Source organism: Ornithorhynchus anatinus, chromosome 5 (assembly GCF_004115215.2).
Source record: "Ornithorhynchus anatinus isolate Pmale09 chromosome 5, mOrnAna1.pri.v4, whole genome shotgun sequence".
Taxonomy (NCBI): domain Eukaryota; kingdom Metazoa; phylum Chordata; class Mammalia; order Monotremata; family Ornithorhynchidae; genus Ornithorhynchus; species Ornithorhynchus anatinus.
In genome coordinates, this window is record NC_041732.1 from 11,889,679 (window position 1) to 11,906,701 (window position 17,023).

At 49.3% G+C, this 17,023-nt stretch overlaps 1 protein-coding gene and 1 non-coding gene across 3 annotated transcripts in view; both read left to right on the top strand.

Moving 5' to 3' along the window:
* The window catches only part of PSTPIP1 (proline-serine-threonine phosphatase interacting protein 1), a 99,791-nt gene that overhangs the window by 63,966 nt on the left and 18,802 nt on the right, over nucleotides 1-17,023 (top strand). Inside the window, exons 4-6 of one of the 2 annotated variants that reach the window (XM_029066297.2) lie at nucleotides 5,218-5,289; nucleotides 10,728-10,762; nucleotides 11,708-11,814. In XM_029066297.2, the coding sequence (XP_028922130.1) occupies nucleotides 5,218-5,289; nucleotides 10,728-10,762; nucleotides 11,708-11,814 (214 nt within the window). The remainder of the gene's footprint in view (nucleotides 1-5,217; nucleotides 5,290-10,727; nucleotides 10,763-11,707; nucleotides 11,815-17,023) is intronic. The other variant, XM_029066298.2, reaches the window with a different exon arrangement.
* Nucleotides 12,103-12,240, top strand: LOC114812468. Its single transcript, XR_003760121.1, has one exon. It is a non-coding gene; the product is annotated as a small nucleolar RNA SNORA7 (small nucleolar RNA).

Below are 17,023 nucleotides of genomic sequence, written 5' to 3' on the forward strand. Positions count from 1 at the left end.
AAGTCACTTCACTTCTCTCTGCCTCAGTTCCCTCATCTGTAAAATGGGGATGAAGACTGTGAGCCTCACGTGGGACAATCTAATTACCCTGTATACCCCAGCGCTTAGAACAGTGCTCTGCACATAGTAAGCGCTTAATAAATACCAACATTATTATAGAACACGGACCTGGGAGTCAGAAGGTCATAAGTTCAAATCCCGGCTCCGCCACTTGTCTCCTGTGTGACCTTGGGCAAGTCACTTTGCTTCTCTGCGTCTCAGTTCCCTCATCTGTAAATGGGGCTTGAGACCGTGAGCCCTATGTGGGACAGGGACTGTGTCCAACCCGATTTGCTTGTACCCACCGTAGCGCTTAGTACAGTGTGTGGCACAAAGTAAGTGCTTAATAATAATTATAATAATAATGTTGGTTACTATGTGCTGGGGTAGATACAGGGTAATCAGGTTGTCCCACGTGAGGCACACGGTCTTAATCCCCATTTTACAGATGAGGTGACTGAGGCACCGAGAAGTTAAGTGACTTGCCCAAAGTCACCCGGCTGGCGGAGCCAGGATTAGAACCCATGACCTCTGACTCCTAAACCCGTGCTCTTTCCACTGAGCCACACTGCTTCTCTACAAATACCATTATTATTACTATTAGAAAAACCATCCCGGCCAAACTGTACCTCCGGGGCCCTCTGTTATTTGGTAAACAACTGCATTCCAACCAAGCCGGGGCACCCAAACAAGGCCTGCTGAATTTCAGTCCGCGAGGACTCTCACCCCAGAGACCACTGGATCTCACAGAGGTAGCTGCCGCACTCAGCCAATCAGTCGGGGGTATTTACTGAGCGCTTACTGTGTGCAGAGCACTGTACTTGGCAGGGGCTGGGTACCGAGGAGGTGGAGCACGAGGCCTTCCCGGACTGAGCTCCCCCTCTTTTTCCTCTGCTCCCCCTCCACTCTCTCCTCCTCCTCCTTCCCCCTTCACCTCCCCTCAGCTGAGCCCCTTTTCTCTCTGCTCCTCCCCCTCCCTCCTTCCCCTCCCCTCAGCACTGTGCTCATTTGTAGATATTTTTATTACCCTATTTATTTTGTTAATGAGGTGTCCATCCCCTCGATTCTATTTATCGTGATTATGTTGTCTTGTTTTTGTCCGTCTGTCTCCCTCGATTAAGCCCGTCATTGGGCAGGGATCGTCTCTATCTGTCACCGAATTGTCCATTCCAAGCGCTTAGTACAGTGCTCAATAAATAGTATCGAATGAATGAATCTCGGGCGCACGTTCTGGGGACGTCAGCGACCCTTCACTTCTCCTCCTTGGGCAGTCCTAGTTTCCCTCACCTCCCCCCCCCCTTCTTTTTGCTTTTTAAGAGAAGAAGGGTAGAGAAGCAGCGTGGGCTCAGTGGAAAGAGCCCGAGCTTGGGAGTCAGAGGTCAGAGGTCATGGGTTCCAATCCGGCCCCGCCCCTTGTCAGCTGGGTGACTGTGGGCAAGTCACGTCGCTTCTCTGGGCCTCAGTTCCTTCATCTGGTAAATGGGGATGAAGACTGTGAGCCTCAAGTGGGACGACCTGATGACCCTGTATCTCCCCCAGCGCTTAGAACAGTGCTCTGCACCTAGTAAGCGCTTAACAAATACCACCATTAGTATTGGGAAGCAGTGTGGATCAGTGGAAAGAGCCCGGGCTTGGGAGTCAGAGGTCTTGGGTTCGACTCCCGGCTCTGCCACTTAGCTGTGTGACTGTGGGCAAGTCACTTCGCTTCTCTGGGCCTCAGTTCCCTCATCTGGAAAATGGGGATGAAGACTGTGAGCCTCACGTGGGACAACCCGATTTCCCCGTGTCTCCCCCAGCGCTTAGAACAGTGGTCCGCACATAGTAAGCGCTTAACAGATACCAACATGGCTCTGCCACCTGGCAGCTGTGTGACTGTGGGCAAGTCACTTCTCTGTCCCTCAGTGACCTCATCTGTAAAATGGGGCTGAAGACCGGAAGCCTCGCGTGGGACCACCCGATGCCCCTGGATCTCCCCCAGCGCTTAAAACAGTGCTCCGCACATAGTAAGCGCTTAACAAATACCAACATTAGTATTGGGAAGCAGCGTGGCTCAGTGGAAAGAGCCTGGGCTTGGGAGTCAGAGGTCTTGGGTTCGACTCCCGGCTCTGCCATTTGTCAGCTAACTAGCTAACAGATCCCAACGTTATCATTATTCATAATAATAGCATTATTATTATTCCCGCAGGAGGCTGAATCCTGCAACCGGCCCCCTCCGGCCGGGCCAATGCGGCGGCTGGGAGGGTGGCGGGGACGGGGTTTGGCCAGCAGAGGGCAGGATCGTCCCGAGCAGCGGCGCTGCCCGCTCACTGCGATGCTCGGCTCCGCTCCCCGATATCTCCCCGCGATATCTCCCCGCGATATACCTCCCCCCCCACGACATACCTCCCCCCCCACGACATACCTCCCCCCCCCCCCACGACATCGCCCCCCGACCGAAGCCGGTTCCCGGGCTCCAGCGGCCTCTCCGCTCTGCCGCGCGGCGCCCCCTGCCGGTCACCCCTGCCTCCCTCCTCCCCCAGGACCGGCTTCCGACCCCTTAGAATAATCAGGTTCATCCGATAGTATTTATTGAGCGCTTACTCTGGGCAGAGCACTGTACTAAGCGCTTGGAATGAACAAGTCGGCAACAGATAGAGACGGTCCCCGCCCTTTGACGGGCTCACGGTCTAATCGGGGGAGACGGACAGACGAGAACGATGGCAGTAAATAGAGTCAAGGTATCTGTTAAGCGCTTCATTCATTCAATAGTATTTATTGAGCGCTTACTAGGTGCGGAGCACTGGACTGAGCACTTGGAATGAACAAGTCGGCATCAGATAGAGACGGCCTTTGATGGGCTTACGGCCTAATCGGGGGAGACAGACAAGAACGCTTACTACGTGCGGAGCGCTCTTCTAAGCGCTGGGGGAGATACAGGGTCATCGGGTCGTCCCACGTGAGGCTCACGGTTAATCCCCAGTTTACAGATGAGGGAACTGAGACACAGAGAAGCGAAGTGACTTACCCCCAGTCGCACAGCGGACAAGTGGCGGAGCAGGGATTCGAACCCATGACCTCTGACTCCGAAGCCCAGGCTCTTTCCACCGCTTCTAATCGTGTTGGTGTTTGTTAAGCGCTTACTGGGTGCAGAGCACTGTTCTAAGCGCTGGGGTTGATACAGGGTAATCAGGGTGTCCCGCATGAGGCTCACAGCCTTAATCCCCGTTTTACAGATGAGGTAATTGAGGCACAGAGAAATTAAGTTAAGCGCTCACTATGTGCACTGTTCTAAGCACTGGGGGAGATACAGGGTCATCAGACTGTCCCACGTGAGGCTCACGTTTAATCCCCATTTTACGGATGGGGCAACTGAGGCACCGAGAAGCTAAGCGACTTGCCCACAGTCACACGGCTGACAAGTGGCAGAGCCGGGATTCGAAACCAAGACCTCTGACTCCCAGGCGCGGGCTCCTGCCACTGAGCTAGTAGTGTTGGTATTTGTTAAGCGTTCACTCTGGGCAGAGCACTGTTCTAAGCGCTGGAGGAGATACAGTGTCATCAGGTTGTCCCATGTGAGGCTCCCAGTCTTCATCCTCATTTTCCAGATGAGGTAACCGAGGCCCAGAGAAGCGAAGTGACTTGCCCACAGTCACACAGCTGACAAGGGGCGGGGCCGGGATTGGAACCCATGACCTCTGACTCCCAAGCCCGGGCTGTTTCCACTGAGCCACGCTGCTTCTCAATGAGGATCGAGACGGTGAGCCCACCGGGGGACAGGGCCTGTGCCCAACCTGATTTTCTTCTATCCACCCCAGCGCTTAGTATGGTGCCTGCCACATAGTAAATCCTTTACAAATGCCCCACTTATTATTCATTATTATTATGTGTTTAGCAGCAACAAGGACTCATAAATATTTATACACCTCTCCTTATTATATTTAAGTGCCTACTATGTGTCTGGCACTGTTCTGAGCGCCGGGATAGATACAAGGTAATCGGGTTGGACACAGTCCCTTTCCCACACAGGACCCTTGATTCTACTTATCGCTATCGTTCTCGTCTGTCCGTCTCCCCCGATTAGACCATGAGCCCGTCAGAGGGCAGTGACCGTCTCTATCTGTTACCGATTTGTACATTCCAAGCGCTTAGTACAGTGCTCTGCACGTAGTAAGCGCTCAATAAATACTATTGAGTGAATGAATGACGGTCTTAATCCCCATTTTACAGATGAGGGAACTGAGGCACAGAGAAGTGAAATGATTTGCCCAAGGTGGAACCAGGATTAGAACCCGTGACCTTCTGACTCCCACGCCTGTGCTCTAGCCACTAGATCACACTGCTTCTCTAGCTCTGTCATCTATCAATCTGTCATCTACCAATTATCTATCTACCTATCTAGATGTATGTATGTAGATCTCTCTCGCCCTATGTCTATCGATCTAGAGAAATGCATATACGTACCTCTCTCTCTCATGTAATAATAATAATGTTGGTATTTGTTAAGTGCTTACTATGTGCAGAGCACTGTTCTAAGCGCTGGGGTGGATACAGGGTCATCAGGTCGTCCCACGTGAGGCTCACAGTCTTCATCCCATTTTGCAGATGAGGGAACGGAGGCACAGAGACGTTAAGTGACTTGCCCACAGTCACACAGCTGACATATAATACATTCAGTACATCTGTCTAGCTATCTAAAAATAACCAAAGGCTCCCTCTTAATCCACCAAATGAAATAAAGGCCTTTTACCCAATCAACCCTGCCATGGAAGAGCCCAGAAGCTGTCTGCTGGGCTAACCGCCAGTAAAGTTATTATGTCCCAGGCTGGACACTGGACCAAAGTGATGCCTCGGGGACCGTGTGTGCTGTGAAACACTGAACCTATCCTGGCCCGGTGGCCTCTCCTGGGCTAACAGCTGCATCCCAACCAAGCCGGGGCACCCAGACAAGAGCCGCTGAATTTCAGTCCACGAGGAGTCTCACCCCAGAGACCACTGGATCTCGCAGAGGTAGCTGCCGCACTCGATCGATCAGTCGGCGGTATTTACCGAGCGCTTACTGTGTGCAGAGCACTGTCCTTGGCAGGGTCTGGGTACTGAGGAGATGGAGCATAGGTCCAGGTTCCAAATGTGTTTTCTCATTGCCATTTCCATTTCTTCTTTTGAGTTTGTTTTTCTTTTTCTTTTTTTTTTTTTTTTGAGGTGGATAGGTCAACTGGGGTGGGAAGGACGACAGTTCCGGAAACACCAGGCGAGGAGTCAGGAGCCTGTGAGGCAAGTCCTAGCTGACTTTCTGGGTACCGTAGGAATGGATATTTATGGACCACCTACTGGGAGCCATGCGTTGAACAGCAGAAGCTCGGGACACATTCCCTGGCCCCAAGGAGCTGACTTTCTAATGATGAAGAGGACGGGGAGACAGACGTAAAAATATTTACAAATAATGGAAGCGGAGTGCTACGGGGGGAATCTGCTTTGCTTTTCCGATTAACTGGGCAGCAGCGTGGGCTAGTGGAAACGACACAGGCCTGAGAGTCAGAGGATCTGGGGTCTAATCCCAGCACTGCCATTTGTTTGTTGTGACTTTAGGCAAGTCATGTCGCTTCTCTGTGACTCAGTTACCGCATCTGTAAAACGGGGCTTCAATACCCGTTCTCTCTCCTACTTAGACGGTGAACCCCACGTGGGACGGGAATTTTTTTATAGCATCTGTTAAGCACCTACTATGTGCCAGGCAATAGTCTAAACCGGGGTCGATACGAGCTACACGGTCCACGTCCCGCCGGGGGTTCGGTCTTAATCTCCATTTTACAGATGAGGTGACTGAGGAAGAGAGAAGTTAAGTGACTTGTCCAAGATCACACAGCAGACAATGGTGGAACCGGGATTAGAACACGTATCCTTCTGACTCCCAGGCCCATCCTTTATCCACTAGGCCATGCTGCTTCTGATTATCTTGTATCTACCTCAGCGCTGAGCACAGTGCTTCGTCCATAGTAAATCCTTAACAAATACCGTAATTATTATTATTTCCCACCTGTAAACTGGGTACAACAGTAACGTTGAGCCATCCGCCTCACAGCAGTGGGCGGTGGAAGTGTGCGGGGAGGTGATTTAAAGAGTTGTCACAACGTGATTTGTAACCATAACTTTTATCACCCTCTACAGTGGTTTTGCTGATAATTTTCAGAAACCAGCTGAGAAAATCCTAGTTACCCCCAACACTTATGCTGGAGCCACCCTCTATTTACTAATGCCACCTTGCCCTCTCTCCCCAGTTCTCTTATCAAACAATCAACAGTAATTATTGAGCACTTACTGTGGGCAGAGCACTCTAGTGAGCACCTGGGCGAGTTAGCTACAGTAGAGATGGTAGACCTGTTCCCTACCCACAACAAGCTTACGGTTTAGTGTAGGAGACAATCAATCAGTCGGTCAATGGTATTGAGCAATTACTAAGTGCAGAGCACTCTACTGAGCACTTGTCAGCTATGAAAAGGGAGGGACTTCCAGGCCAGAGGCAGGATGTGAGCACGGGGACATCGGCAAGGCAGACGATGAAGAGGTAAAGTGAGGGGATCGGTTTTAGAGGCGTGAAGAGTGCAGGCTGAGTTGTAGTAGGAAATCAGCGAGGTAAGGTAGGAGGAAGAGAGCAGAGTGAGCGCTTTAAATCCGATGGAAAGGTGCAGAAGGGGATAGGCAACTACTGGAAATTTCGGAGGAGTGGGGGGACACGGACGGAACAGTTTTTAAGAAACTAATCCGGGCAGCATTGTGACGGAAGGATTCGTGAGACTCAGGCTACAAGCACCTGTCTGTAGTGCGCTCTCTCAGAGTTCGCCCCAAACACAGAAAAAAACCAACCTAGAAGAGAATGGAAAGGCCAGGTGGAGTGTGGTCAGCGCCTCAATAGATCATCTCCCCGGTTGATGACTGTCCCTGAGCACATGGGTTGCTGCTTGTTTTCACAGCTGTATTAAGGTGCAGTGGAGCTCAACCCTGCATCACTGCTGAACTGAGTAACCCTGAGTGAGAACTATCACCATCAAGTTGGGGGAGAGGTCAGGGGTCCCCCAGGAAAGACACTCCAGAAGAGGACGAAATTAGATTAATTCAGGAAGGTGGCCCATAGGATCAGGTTGGACGCAGTCCGTGTCTCGCATGGGGCTCGGTCCTCCTCTCCTTTATACAGATGAGGTAACCTAGGCACGGAGAAGTTAAGTGACTTGTCCAAGATCACAAAGCAGGCAAATGGTGGCCACTTTGGTCCCTCTAGGTACTTGGGGGGACACCCATGAAGTCACGCGCTTCTCTGGGTGTGGAATTTGAGGTCATCAGCGGCCACCGCAGCAGGAGAAGATCCAACTACGAGGCAGAGGTCTGCTTTGCTCGGTTCTTCAGAGGGAAACAAATAGCAAGAAAGGAATAAATCCCCCCTGAGCTCTTCCCCTCAGAGCAATCCAGAAGCCTCTGCAAAGTAACACCACACCCACACATATACGAACACAATCTCTAAGCACACTGGCTTGTTCTCAGTTCTCTTTAGACTTACCAAGTGAAATGGTCTCTTGGTGATCGCAGCTCTTTCTGGACGAAGCTGGCGGCAGGCTCGGAACCGAGCAGCCCATTTCATTTTCCTTCGTTCCTTTATTCTCACGTATTCTCATGTTGCTGCATTTTGTGAAATTATAGCAGGTTCCTTTGAAGAAGAGAATGGAGCTGAAAAAACCCATCGACCGTTTAAAAATTTAATGAGGTTGGCTCCCAGTCCATGGGATGCGGTTCAGATTAATTCTTAAATTTATTTTCCCTTTCTTCATTCTGTTTTCTTTTGCCCAGTCTGTTAACCCCTCTTTGGCCGAATCCTTCTGGTTTACGTCAAAACCAAATTGGGTGTATTTCTGGTGTCCATTTTAGGAGCGTCTTTAATGATGCTGATATGGCTGTGTCAAATTTCATCTTCAAATCCCCTCACCAGGGTTGAAGGCCAGATTAATTGGGAATCTTCTTGGTGTGAAATTTGGTCCACTGACCTCCACTGACTGGTCCTTCTGGCAGCCAACCCTCACCTTTAGTAGGATTTTGGGTTGAATTGTTTTTAGAGAAGCTGCCTTGTGCACTGTTTCACCTGTATGCCTAGGTTCCAGAGCACGCAAAGCTTAATGTTATCCTGTCCCATTTGGGAGATGGGGTACCAGATGGGGCATCACCCGGTGTGTGATAGCCAACCAGGAGCCCAGCTGGGATTCAGTGTCACAAGCCTGGATTCTCATTCCGGTTTGCTGTTCGGGTCTTCATCCGATTTGTACATTCCAAGCGCTTAGTACAGTGCTCTGCACATAGTAAGTGCTCAGTAAACACTATCGAATGAATCCCCGGTTACCTCTCTCCGGGGCACACATTAGAGCCCTAACTAAGCTCTCATTTCCTCTCCTCCAATTCCTTTCTGTATCAACTCTTGCACTTGAATTTGCTCCATCTGTTCACCCCTCCCTCCGCCCCATAGCGCTTATGTACGTATCCATAACTTATTTATTTATATTAACGGCCGTCTCCCCTTCTAGATTGTAAGCTCCTAATGGGCGGGGAACATGTCTACCACCTCTATTGTACAGTACTCTCCCAAGTGCTTAGTACAGTGCTCTGCACACAGTAAGTGCTCAATAAATACCACTGATTGACTGACCTCCAGCAGAGTCCTTTCTAGAGAATTCTAGAGAATTCACTAACTGTCAGGAACGATGGGGTGTTTGTCTAGAATGTCAGCTTTACCAAGCTGGAGGAGGGAAGGGAGGAGAGAGGGAAGGAAAAGGAGAGAGAGAGAGAGAGAGGAGGCAGTTTCTGGATTTTTACATCACCGACAGGCTTTAGTTCCCTCATAGAAATCCCTTCAGTTGAACCAGTTCTGTCAGCACTCCCAGGGGCATGGGGCGAACCTCCAACCTTTCCAGCTGGGGCCCAGTGCTGTAGTAAGAAAGGCTTCGGAGACGCCGAGTGCAGACGCCAGAGCTAGGATGCCTAGAAATCTTCAGTTTTTATCATTTCAGTAGTAGCCTGTCGGCCCAAAGTGGCTGCCATCTCAAATGCCAGCTACCCCGGGATCTAAGCCCATTCCCCATCCCAGCACGGCTCTTAACGACCGGAGAAAAGTTTCCCCTTTCCCACCGCTTTACTCTTGAATCCCAAAAGCAGCGCTCAGAGCCGCCGAGGAAGCTGCAGAAAGGGTCCCCTGGCTCAGCAGATGTGCCAGAAGCTGATGACCAGTTGGCTTGTACTGGTGAGCTTATTGATCTAGCACCCACTGGGTGAGACCTGCTGAAAGGAAATTCTGAATTGAGATGAGAACCCCAGCTCAGCTTCTGGATTTATTATTATTATAATTAAGAATCAGAGCAGTTGTTAAGTGCTTACTGTGCCCCAAGCACCGTTCTAAAGAGCTGGAATAGATACAAGTTAATCGGCTTGGACACGGTCTCTGTGCCTAATGGGGCACACGATCAAAGGAGGAGGGAGGAGGAGGCCCAGAGAAGTGAAATGACTCATCCAGGGTCACGCAGCAGTCATTTGGCAGAGACGGGATTAGAACCTCTGACTCCCAGGTCCATACTATCTCTCAATAATAGCAATTATAATAATTGTGGAATTTATGAAGTGCTTACTATGCGCCAAGCATTGTACTAAGCGCTGGAATAGATACAAGATGATATGGGGTTCACAGTCTAAGTTGGAGGGCGAATGGGCATTAAGTCCCCATTTTGCAGCTGAGAGAGCTGAGGTACTGAGAAGTGAAATGACTTGCCCAAGGTAACACAGCAGGTATGTGGTGGAACTGGAATTAGAACCCAGGTCTTCTGGCTCCCATGCCCGAGCTCCTTCCACTAGGCCGGGCTGCTTCTCAGTGCCCCACTGAGTGGACTGGGCTCCACCGGGGCACTGAATGAGAGAAACATTAAGCTGGAGAAGGGCAAGTCTGGCTATATGCAGGACTCCTCACTCACCCCACCCACTTCAGGCAGTCTGTTCACAGGACTGTAAGCTCCTCGTTGACAGGAAACTGGTCTACCAATTACCAGTTTGGAGAAGGAGCATGGCATAGTAAATAGAGTGCGGGCCTGGAAATCAGAAGGATTTCCTCCTCCACATATCTGTTGTGTGACCTTGGGCAAATCACTTCACTTCTCTGGGCCTCACTTACCTCATCTATAAAATGGGGATTGAGACTGTGAGCCCTATGTGGGACAGGGCCTATGTCCAACCCGATTTACTTGTATCCACTCCGGCGCTTAGAACACAGTAAGCACTTAACAAATACCACAGTGAGTATTATTACTACCAACTGTTATGATTTACTCTCCCAAGTGCTCAGTAGAGTGCTCTGCACACAGAGAGTGCTCAATAAATGCAATTGATTTGGTTACTTCACAGTGTTGACAGCAGGGTTTCCCAGAGCACCGGGCTCTGGGTCGAAGCTTGATTCCACACGTATCATTAGGAATCAAATAAAGATGGCACCGGTTCCTCTGGAGCTATTATTAGATTCCGTGTGGGATACCTGGGGCTCAGCGGGACTTGAGAAGTAGCCCTCCGGCCAACCCTGCCCGGGACTTTAGGGTTGCGTTGTGCTTGGCTGCACAACTCCTGCTCACACATCTTTCTATCGATGATGACAGATTTTCTCCCCACAGCCTCAATAAGTGTGTTTTGTTTTCCAGCACCCTGAAAGCCTCCTTTGACATCCTGAAACAACGTAAGTTTTTGCTGCTTCCTCACGTACTGTCTTTCACGTAATAATAATAATAGTATTTGGTAAGCGCTTACTATGTGCCAAGCACTGTTCTAAGCATTGGGGTAGATACAAGGTAATCAGGTTGTCCCACGGGGGGCTCACAGTCTTAGTCCCATTTGACAGATGAGGTAATACAAACAATCCCTGCCCAATAATGGGCTCACAGTCTAGAAGGAGATTTTAATGCCTGTTTTAGTTGTTCAGATGTATATATATATATATATATACATATAAAATTCTATTTATATTGATGCTATTGATGTCTATTTACTTGTTTTGCTGTCTGTCTCCCCCTAGAATGCTAGACTGTGAGCCCATTGTGGGCAACGATTGTCTCTCTCTGTTGCTGAATTGTACTTTGCAAACGCTGAGTACAGTGCTCTGCACATAGTAAGCACTCAATAAATACGATTGAATGAATGAATGATCTCCAAGAGTCAAAGCCCTTTTGGAGGGAACCGATTAGAAGACAAGTTCACATCTTCCGATTTCTTCCTGCGCTAGACTGTCAGCTCTTTCAGGGCAGAATCGGTCTACTGACTCTATTACGTTGTGCTCGCCCAAGTGCTAAGTACAGTGCTCTGCACACAGTAAGTGCTCAAAAAATACCATTGGCCTGATTGAATGTTGCCTTCTCCAGCTTATGCCAAATCTGCCCCAAAGAAGGGATGTGATCTGAGGGTACAAATGATTTGTCATCTCCAAGTGAGGCCCTCCCATCTCTAGGGAACGGAGTCTCCCGATAAGCCTCTGGGAGTTGAGAAGAAAAAAGGTGAAGTGGAGGCAGAGGAGGAGTGTGTGGGACCCTGGGTGGCTATGAAGGAACTAGGAAATTAGCGGCTGTAAAGCAATTCTGATGGTACAAGAATCCGCCGTGCGAGTCGGTGAAATTCTGCTCTTTTCTAGAAATTGAGAATGTGGGAAATTCTCACATCCAGCTAGCGCTGATGTTGAAAGAGGAACTGAAGAGTATCGAGGAGTTCCGAGAAAGACAGAAAGAACAAAGAAAAAAGGTGAGGGGTGCCGGAATGGTAAGCGCTCAATACATGTGATCGATTGATTGATGGATCAATGTAGCAGTGAGAAGCAGCATGGCCCACTGGAAAGAGCCTGGGCTTGGGAGTCAGAGCACCTGGGTTCTGGACCCAGTTCGACCACTTGCCTGCTGCGTGACCTCGCACAAGCCACTTACCTTCTCTGTGCCTCAGTCGTCTAATCTGTAAAACATGGACTAAGACCTTGAGCGCCACGTAGGACGTGGACTATCTGCAACCTGATTAGCTTCTATCAGCTCTAGAGCTCCCCTCTCAGGGTCGCACCTGGAGAGTTTCCAGTACCCTACCAGTCTCGGCTACGGGAGGGAGAGTCAAGCGGAGGCCTGTCCATTCCATTCCTAGGTTAGTCAGTGGCTAGAGAGTGGAAGGCCATCTGCTACAAGTCAAAACTCACCCATGCTGGGCAACAGCGGCACCGGAGAGAGTCGAGGGCGGAGACTCAAGTTTACTGAGTGGAAGGAGGCAGTGGAAGACCACTTCCGAATTTTTACCAAGAAAACCCTATGGATACGCTACCAGAATGATTGCAGATGGAGAGCGGGGCGTTCGGGGAGAGATGTCTCCGTGGAGTCGCTGTGCGTTGGAAACGACTTGAAGGCATGACGAGGCAAGACAAGCCCGGCACAAAGGAAACACCTAACAAATACCGTAAAAAAAAAGTAGCCCTGAGTTAGGGGCCCCCTAACCCAGGCTTCCACATCTTCCTCTGCATCGTGGGCAGTCCCTTCTTCTCTCAGGAGGCCGGCAGGTTAGCTGAGGAACGAGGGGAATCTATGTGCCTCACCTCAGTTAGCCATCGGCTTACAGTCCGCACCCTGTTCGGGGCCTAAAGTCTGTGAAAACCGCACGGAGAGTCTTGCTGGAACTTTCAGTGCCCAGATTTAGTTTATCCCTTTTGATATACTTCCCCAAGTCCTTAGTACAGTGCTCTGCACACAGGAAGTGTCCAGTTAAAACCGCTTATTGATTGACATCCACTATTTCCATGGCCTTCCCCTCGTGTCGGAGTCTCCCCTCGCCGCTCTCCCCAACAGGTGTTTTTCGAGACCTCGCCTTCTCTTCTTCCAAGATATCCCCTCTTAGCCCTCAGGAGCGTGCCAGGCCCCAAGGGACCCCCAAGTCAACCACTGGTATTTATTAAGCATTTGATTTGGGAAGAGCACTGAACTAAGCGCTTGAGAGAGTACAATACAACAGTTAGTAGACACGATCCCTGCCCTCAAGGAGCTTACTGTCTAGAGGAGGAGACAGACATTAAAATAAATTTCTGATAGGGGAAATGTGAGAGAATAAGAATAGATACATAAGTGCTATGAGGGGAGGATGGAGTGAATATTAACTTACTCAGGGTTTCCTGGCCTCTGGTTGGAAAAACTTTAGGCGTAACCACTTGCTTTTGTGACGTATGTGGTCAGAGGCTTCTGGACTGAACCATCTCACCAGGCAACTGGAGTTTTTTTGGGTAGGGATCTTGTTGTAATGGTAATTATGGGGCACCTACTAAATGAAATGCATATGCTAAGTGCTTGGGAAGTACAAAAGAAGCACTAAAGCTGTTCCCTGCCACCAAGGAGTTTATATTTTAACGAGGACATCTTACTGGCGTTTCTTGTCCACCTCCTAATGCCTAGTAACAGGGCAGTGAAGCTTGGCCGCAAACGATGCTGCTGTGTGGCCTAGCGATTAGAGCATGGGCCTGGGAGTCAGAAGGACCTGGGTTCTAATCCCGGCCCCACCACTTGTCTGCTGTGTGTCCTTCGGCAAGTCACTTCACTTCTCAGGGCCTCAGTCACCTCATCTGGGAAATGCGGATTAATAATAATAATAATAATAATGTTGGTATTTGTTAAGCGCTTACTATGTGCCGAGCACTGTTCTAAGCGCTGGGGTAGACATAGGGGAATCAGGTTGTCCCACGTGGGGCTCACAGTCTTAATCCCCATTTTACAGATGAGGGAACTGAGGCACAGAGAAGTTAAGTGACTTGCCCACAGTCACACAGCCGACAAGTGGCAGAGCTGGGATTCGAACTCATGAGCCCTGACTCCAAAGCCCGTGCTCTTTCCACTGAGCCACGCTGCTTCTCTAAGACTGTGAGCCCCGAGACGTCAGGAACTGTGTCCAACCTGATTGGGCTTGCATCTACCCCAGTGCTTAGTACTGGTCAAGAACCCTAGATCAAAGTCTTTACTGTGTTCCAAGGGAAAGAGAAGCATATGACAGGGAAGAGAAGCCAAATCCCTCATAAATTAAACCAAGATTCCAGATGGAGCATGAGCAGCTGATGAACTTGAGTCACCATGACTTCATCCGCTGGCCTCGCTCTCAGTTGCACTGGGGGTTTGGGGAAGGGAGGATGAGTCAAGAAGATGAGAGTTAGAGACCACGCCCACTTCCCTCTGAAAAGCTACTTTGCTTAGAGATCCTTTCCACACCAAGCAACAATCTGCAAAGCAAGTGTTCTTGACCCTAATTAGAGCCCCAAACATTCCCTTCACCCCCACCTCAGAATTGCTTGCCTGCATGACATGCAAAGAATAGTGGAAGAAGTCTTATCTGTACCCTTCTGGCCCGCGACTTCTATTCTCTGCCCGTCTCTTTATTTCTCTCAAATGACATTTAGCGGTGACTAAGGCAGTTTCACTCTGATTAATGGCCAAACATCCATTTGGACTGGATACCTTTCCTCAATGCTATAGATCATATTGATTCGAATAAAACCATGAATAAAACCTTCAGGGCAGGCAAAATTCCATCATTCAACCCTCCCTCTTCACTCATATACGTTGGTTTAGTCCATTCCAAAATGTTGCTTAGCCCTCTAGCTTGTTGTGGACAGAGACTGCGTCTGCTAACTCTGCTGTAGTAACTCTCCCGAATGCTTCGTACAGTGCCCTGCACATAGTAAGTGCTCAATAAACATCATTGATTGATCGACTGACTGAGAGCCAGGGGTCAGCCTGGTTCTCTTCCCTTTCCTTTATGGATTTCTAAGTTTAGAGAAAATGGAGAGGGAAGGGACCGTTTTCTTTCTATTTCTAAACTTAAGTTCTGCCCCCTTATTTCCATCACGGCTCTATTTCCCTTTTAGTGACACTGACGTTGACTGCTGGGACAAGCTGTGTGCGTCTTCGAGTTAGAATGATTGCTTCAGCTGGGGTGCAAATAGCAGGATTTCCTGGAAAGAGTCTGATGAGCTGGTGGGGTGTGTGAGGAGGTTGCCAAGTGGCGGAGAGTTAGAATATGCAACTAGTTAAAGCAGCGACATAGCTGAAACCTAGAGGCAAGCAAGGGTGGGAGGAAGAGGGATGAGACACCTGGAACCTCTACTCTGTAGCTCAGAGCGACTTTACAAATAGCCACTCTCCCAGGATGAATAAAAATCACTGAGGGCTGCTGGCAAGGTCAGAATGCTTCACCCATGATAAAAAGAATTGTGGTATTTGTTAAGTGCTTACTTGGTGTCAAGCACTGTTCTAGATACAAGTTAATCAGGTTGGACACAGTCCCGGACCTACGTGGGTCTCACGGTCTAAATTGGAGGGAAAGAGATTTAATTCCCATTTTACAGATGAGGTGAATGAGGCACAGAGAAGAAAAGTGATTTGCCTAAGGTCATACAGCAGGTCATTCCAGCAGAGCTGGAATTAGGACCCAGGTCCTCTGACTCCCAGGCCTGTGCTCTTTCCACTAGGCCAAGCTGCTTCCCTAAGGTGGAACGTCATCTCCAAATCCGGACTGGCCGGTGTCAAGCCCGTCAGCGCCTTGTGGTTGCGGATCATTCTACCAAATCTCTTGTTCCATACGCTACTGAGCACCCAGTACAGTGCTCAGCACTCAATAAGTACTCAATAAACATCCTTGATTAGGATGCTAAAAAGTACACTTCGACGGGGTTGAGACCAGAAGCAGTTGTGACATTTGAAACACAATACAAATGGGTGATGGAGTGGCATTCAGAGGTGAAAAGGCAGGATGGATCCAATAATTAATCAGTGGTATTTATTGAGCGCTTACTGTGTGCAGAGTACTGTACTAAGCGCTCGGGAGAGTACAACATAGAGTTGGGAGACAAGTCCCCTGCCCACAACAAGCTTATAGTCTAGACAGGGATACAGACATAAACATAAATAAATAATAAACACCATACTATTTTTTCCCTACATAGGATGGGAACAAAAGAATCAAGGGCACTGGTTGGCAAAATGTTGGAAAACAATATATTGAAAACCGGGGAAAAGATAGCCATCAGCCTTTCTGGGTTCTCATTATTATCGTTATTATTATTACTAAAATGGCATTCGTAAAGCCATTCGTAAAGCCATGCGTCCAACACTGTCCCAAGGGTTGGAGAGGTTACAATATAAGCAGATTACGCACAGTCCCTGACCAACACGGGGACAAGTCTAAGAGAGCAGGGCGTTCTAGTGAAGGAAAGCATGGAGTTGTCTCAATCTGGGCTCCATCCTCTCCGCCACCTCCCACTTTCAGAGGGACAAGTTGCCCTGCTGAGCATTAAGGCTCGAGCCCTCGTCTGACCCAGAAAACCAGCCACAGCAGCAAGCAGCAAACTGCTGGATTTCAGAAGACACCACCCTCCGGAGCCCTGAGCCCCGAGATGGAGGGCCTTTTGTTTCTTTTCTAATTTTAGAACCCGGAGATAGAAAGAAATAGCGAATGAGAAAATGAAAAAATCGGTCATTGCTGCTATTAATGGAAACGTCACCCAGAGCAGCCACCACAGTGAGTGTAGGTGTCACTCATGAGGTCTGTGGCCTTTAAAGTGGAGCGGGTTGCCGAGGCGCCTTTTCAAAGCAGCAGAGCCTGGTGTGCACGCTTGTGTTTACTGCCCTGGGGTTGGGCCCGGGCCTAAGATTTTGGGGGCCTGAGAGGCATTTTTAGTCATAGCTTGAGACAGAAATGAAATTGGGCCTCGGAGTTCCTGGGAAAAGGCGCTTTAACATTTAGTTCTCAAAGTTGGTCCCTTCTCCAGAACGTACATAGGTGTGAACACACACACAAACACGCAAGAGACATTTATTTCTGCTCTCAATCAATCAACAGTATTTATTGAGCGCTTACTACGTGGAAAGCACCGTACTAAACGGTTGGGTGAGTACGACGGAGTTGTTCTTGAGAACTGGGCTCATCTGTTCCACTGTGTTAT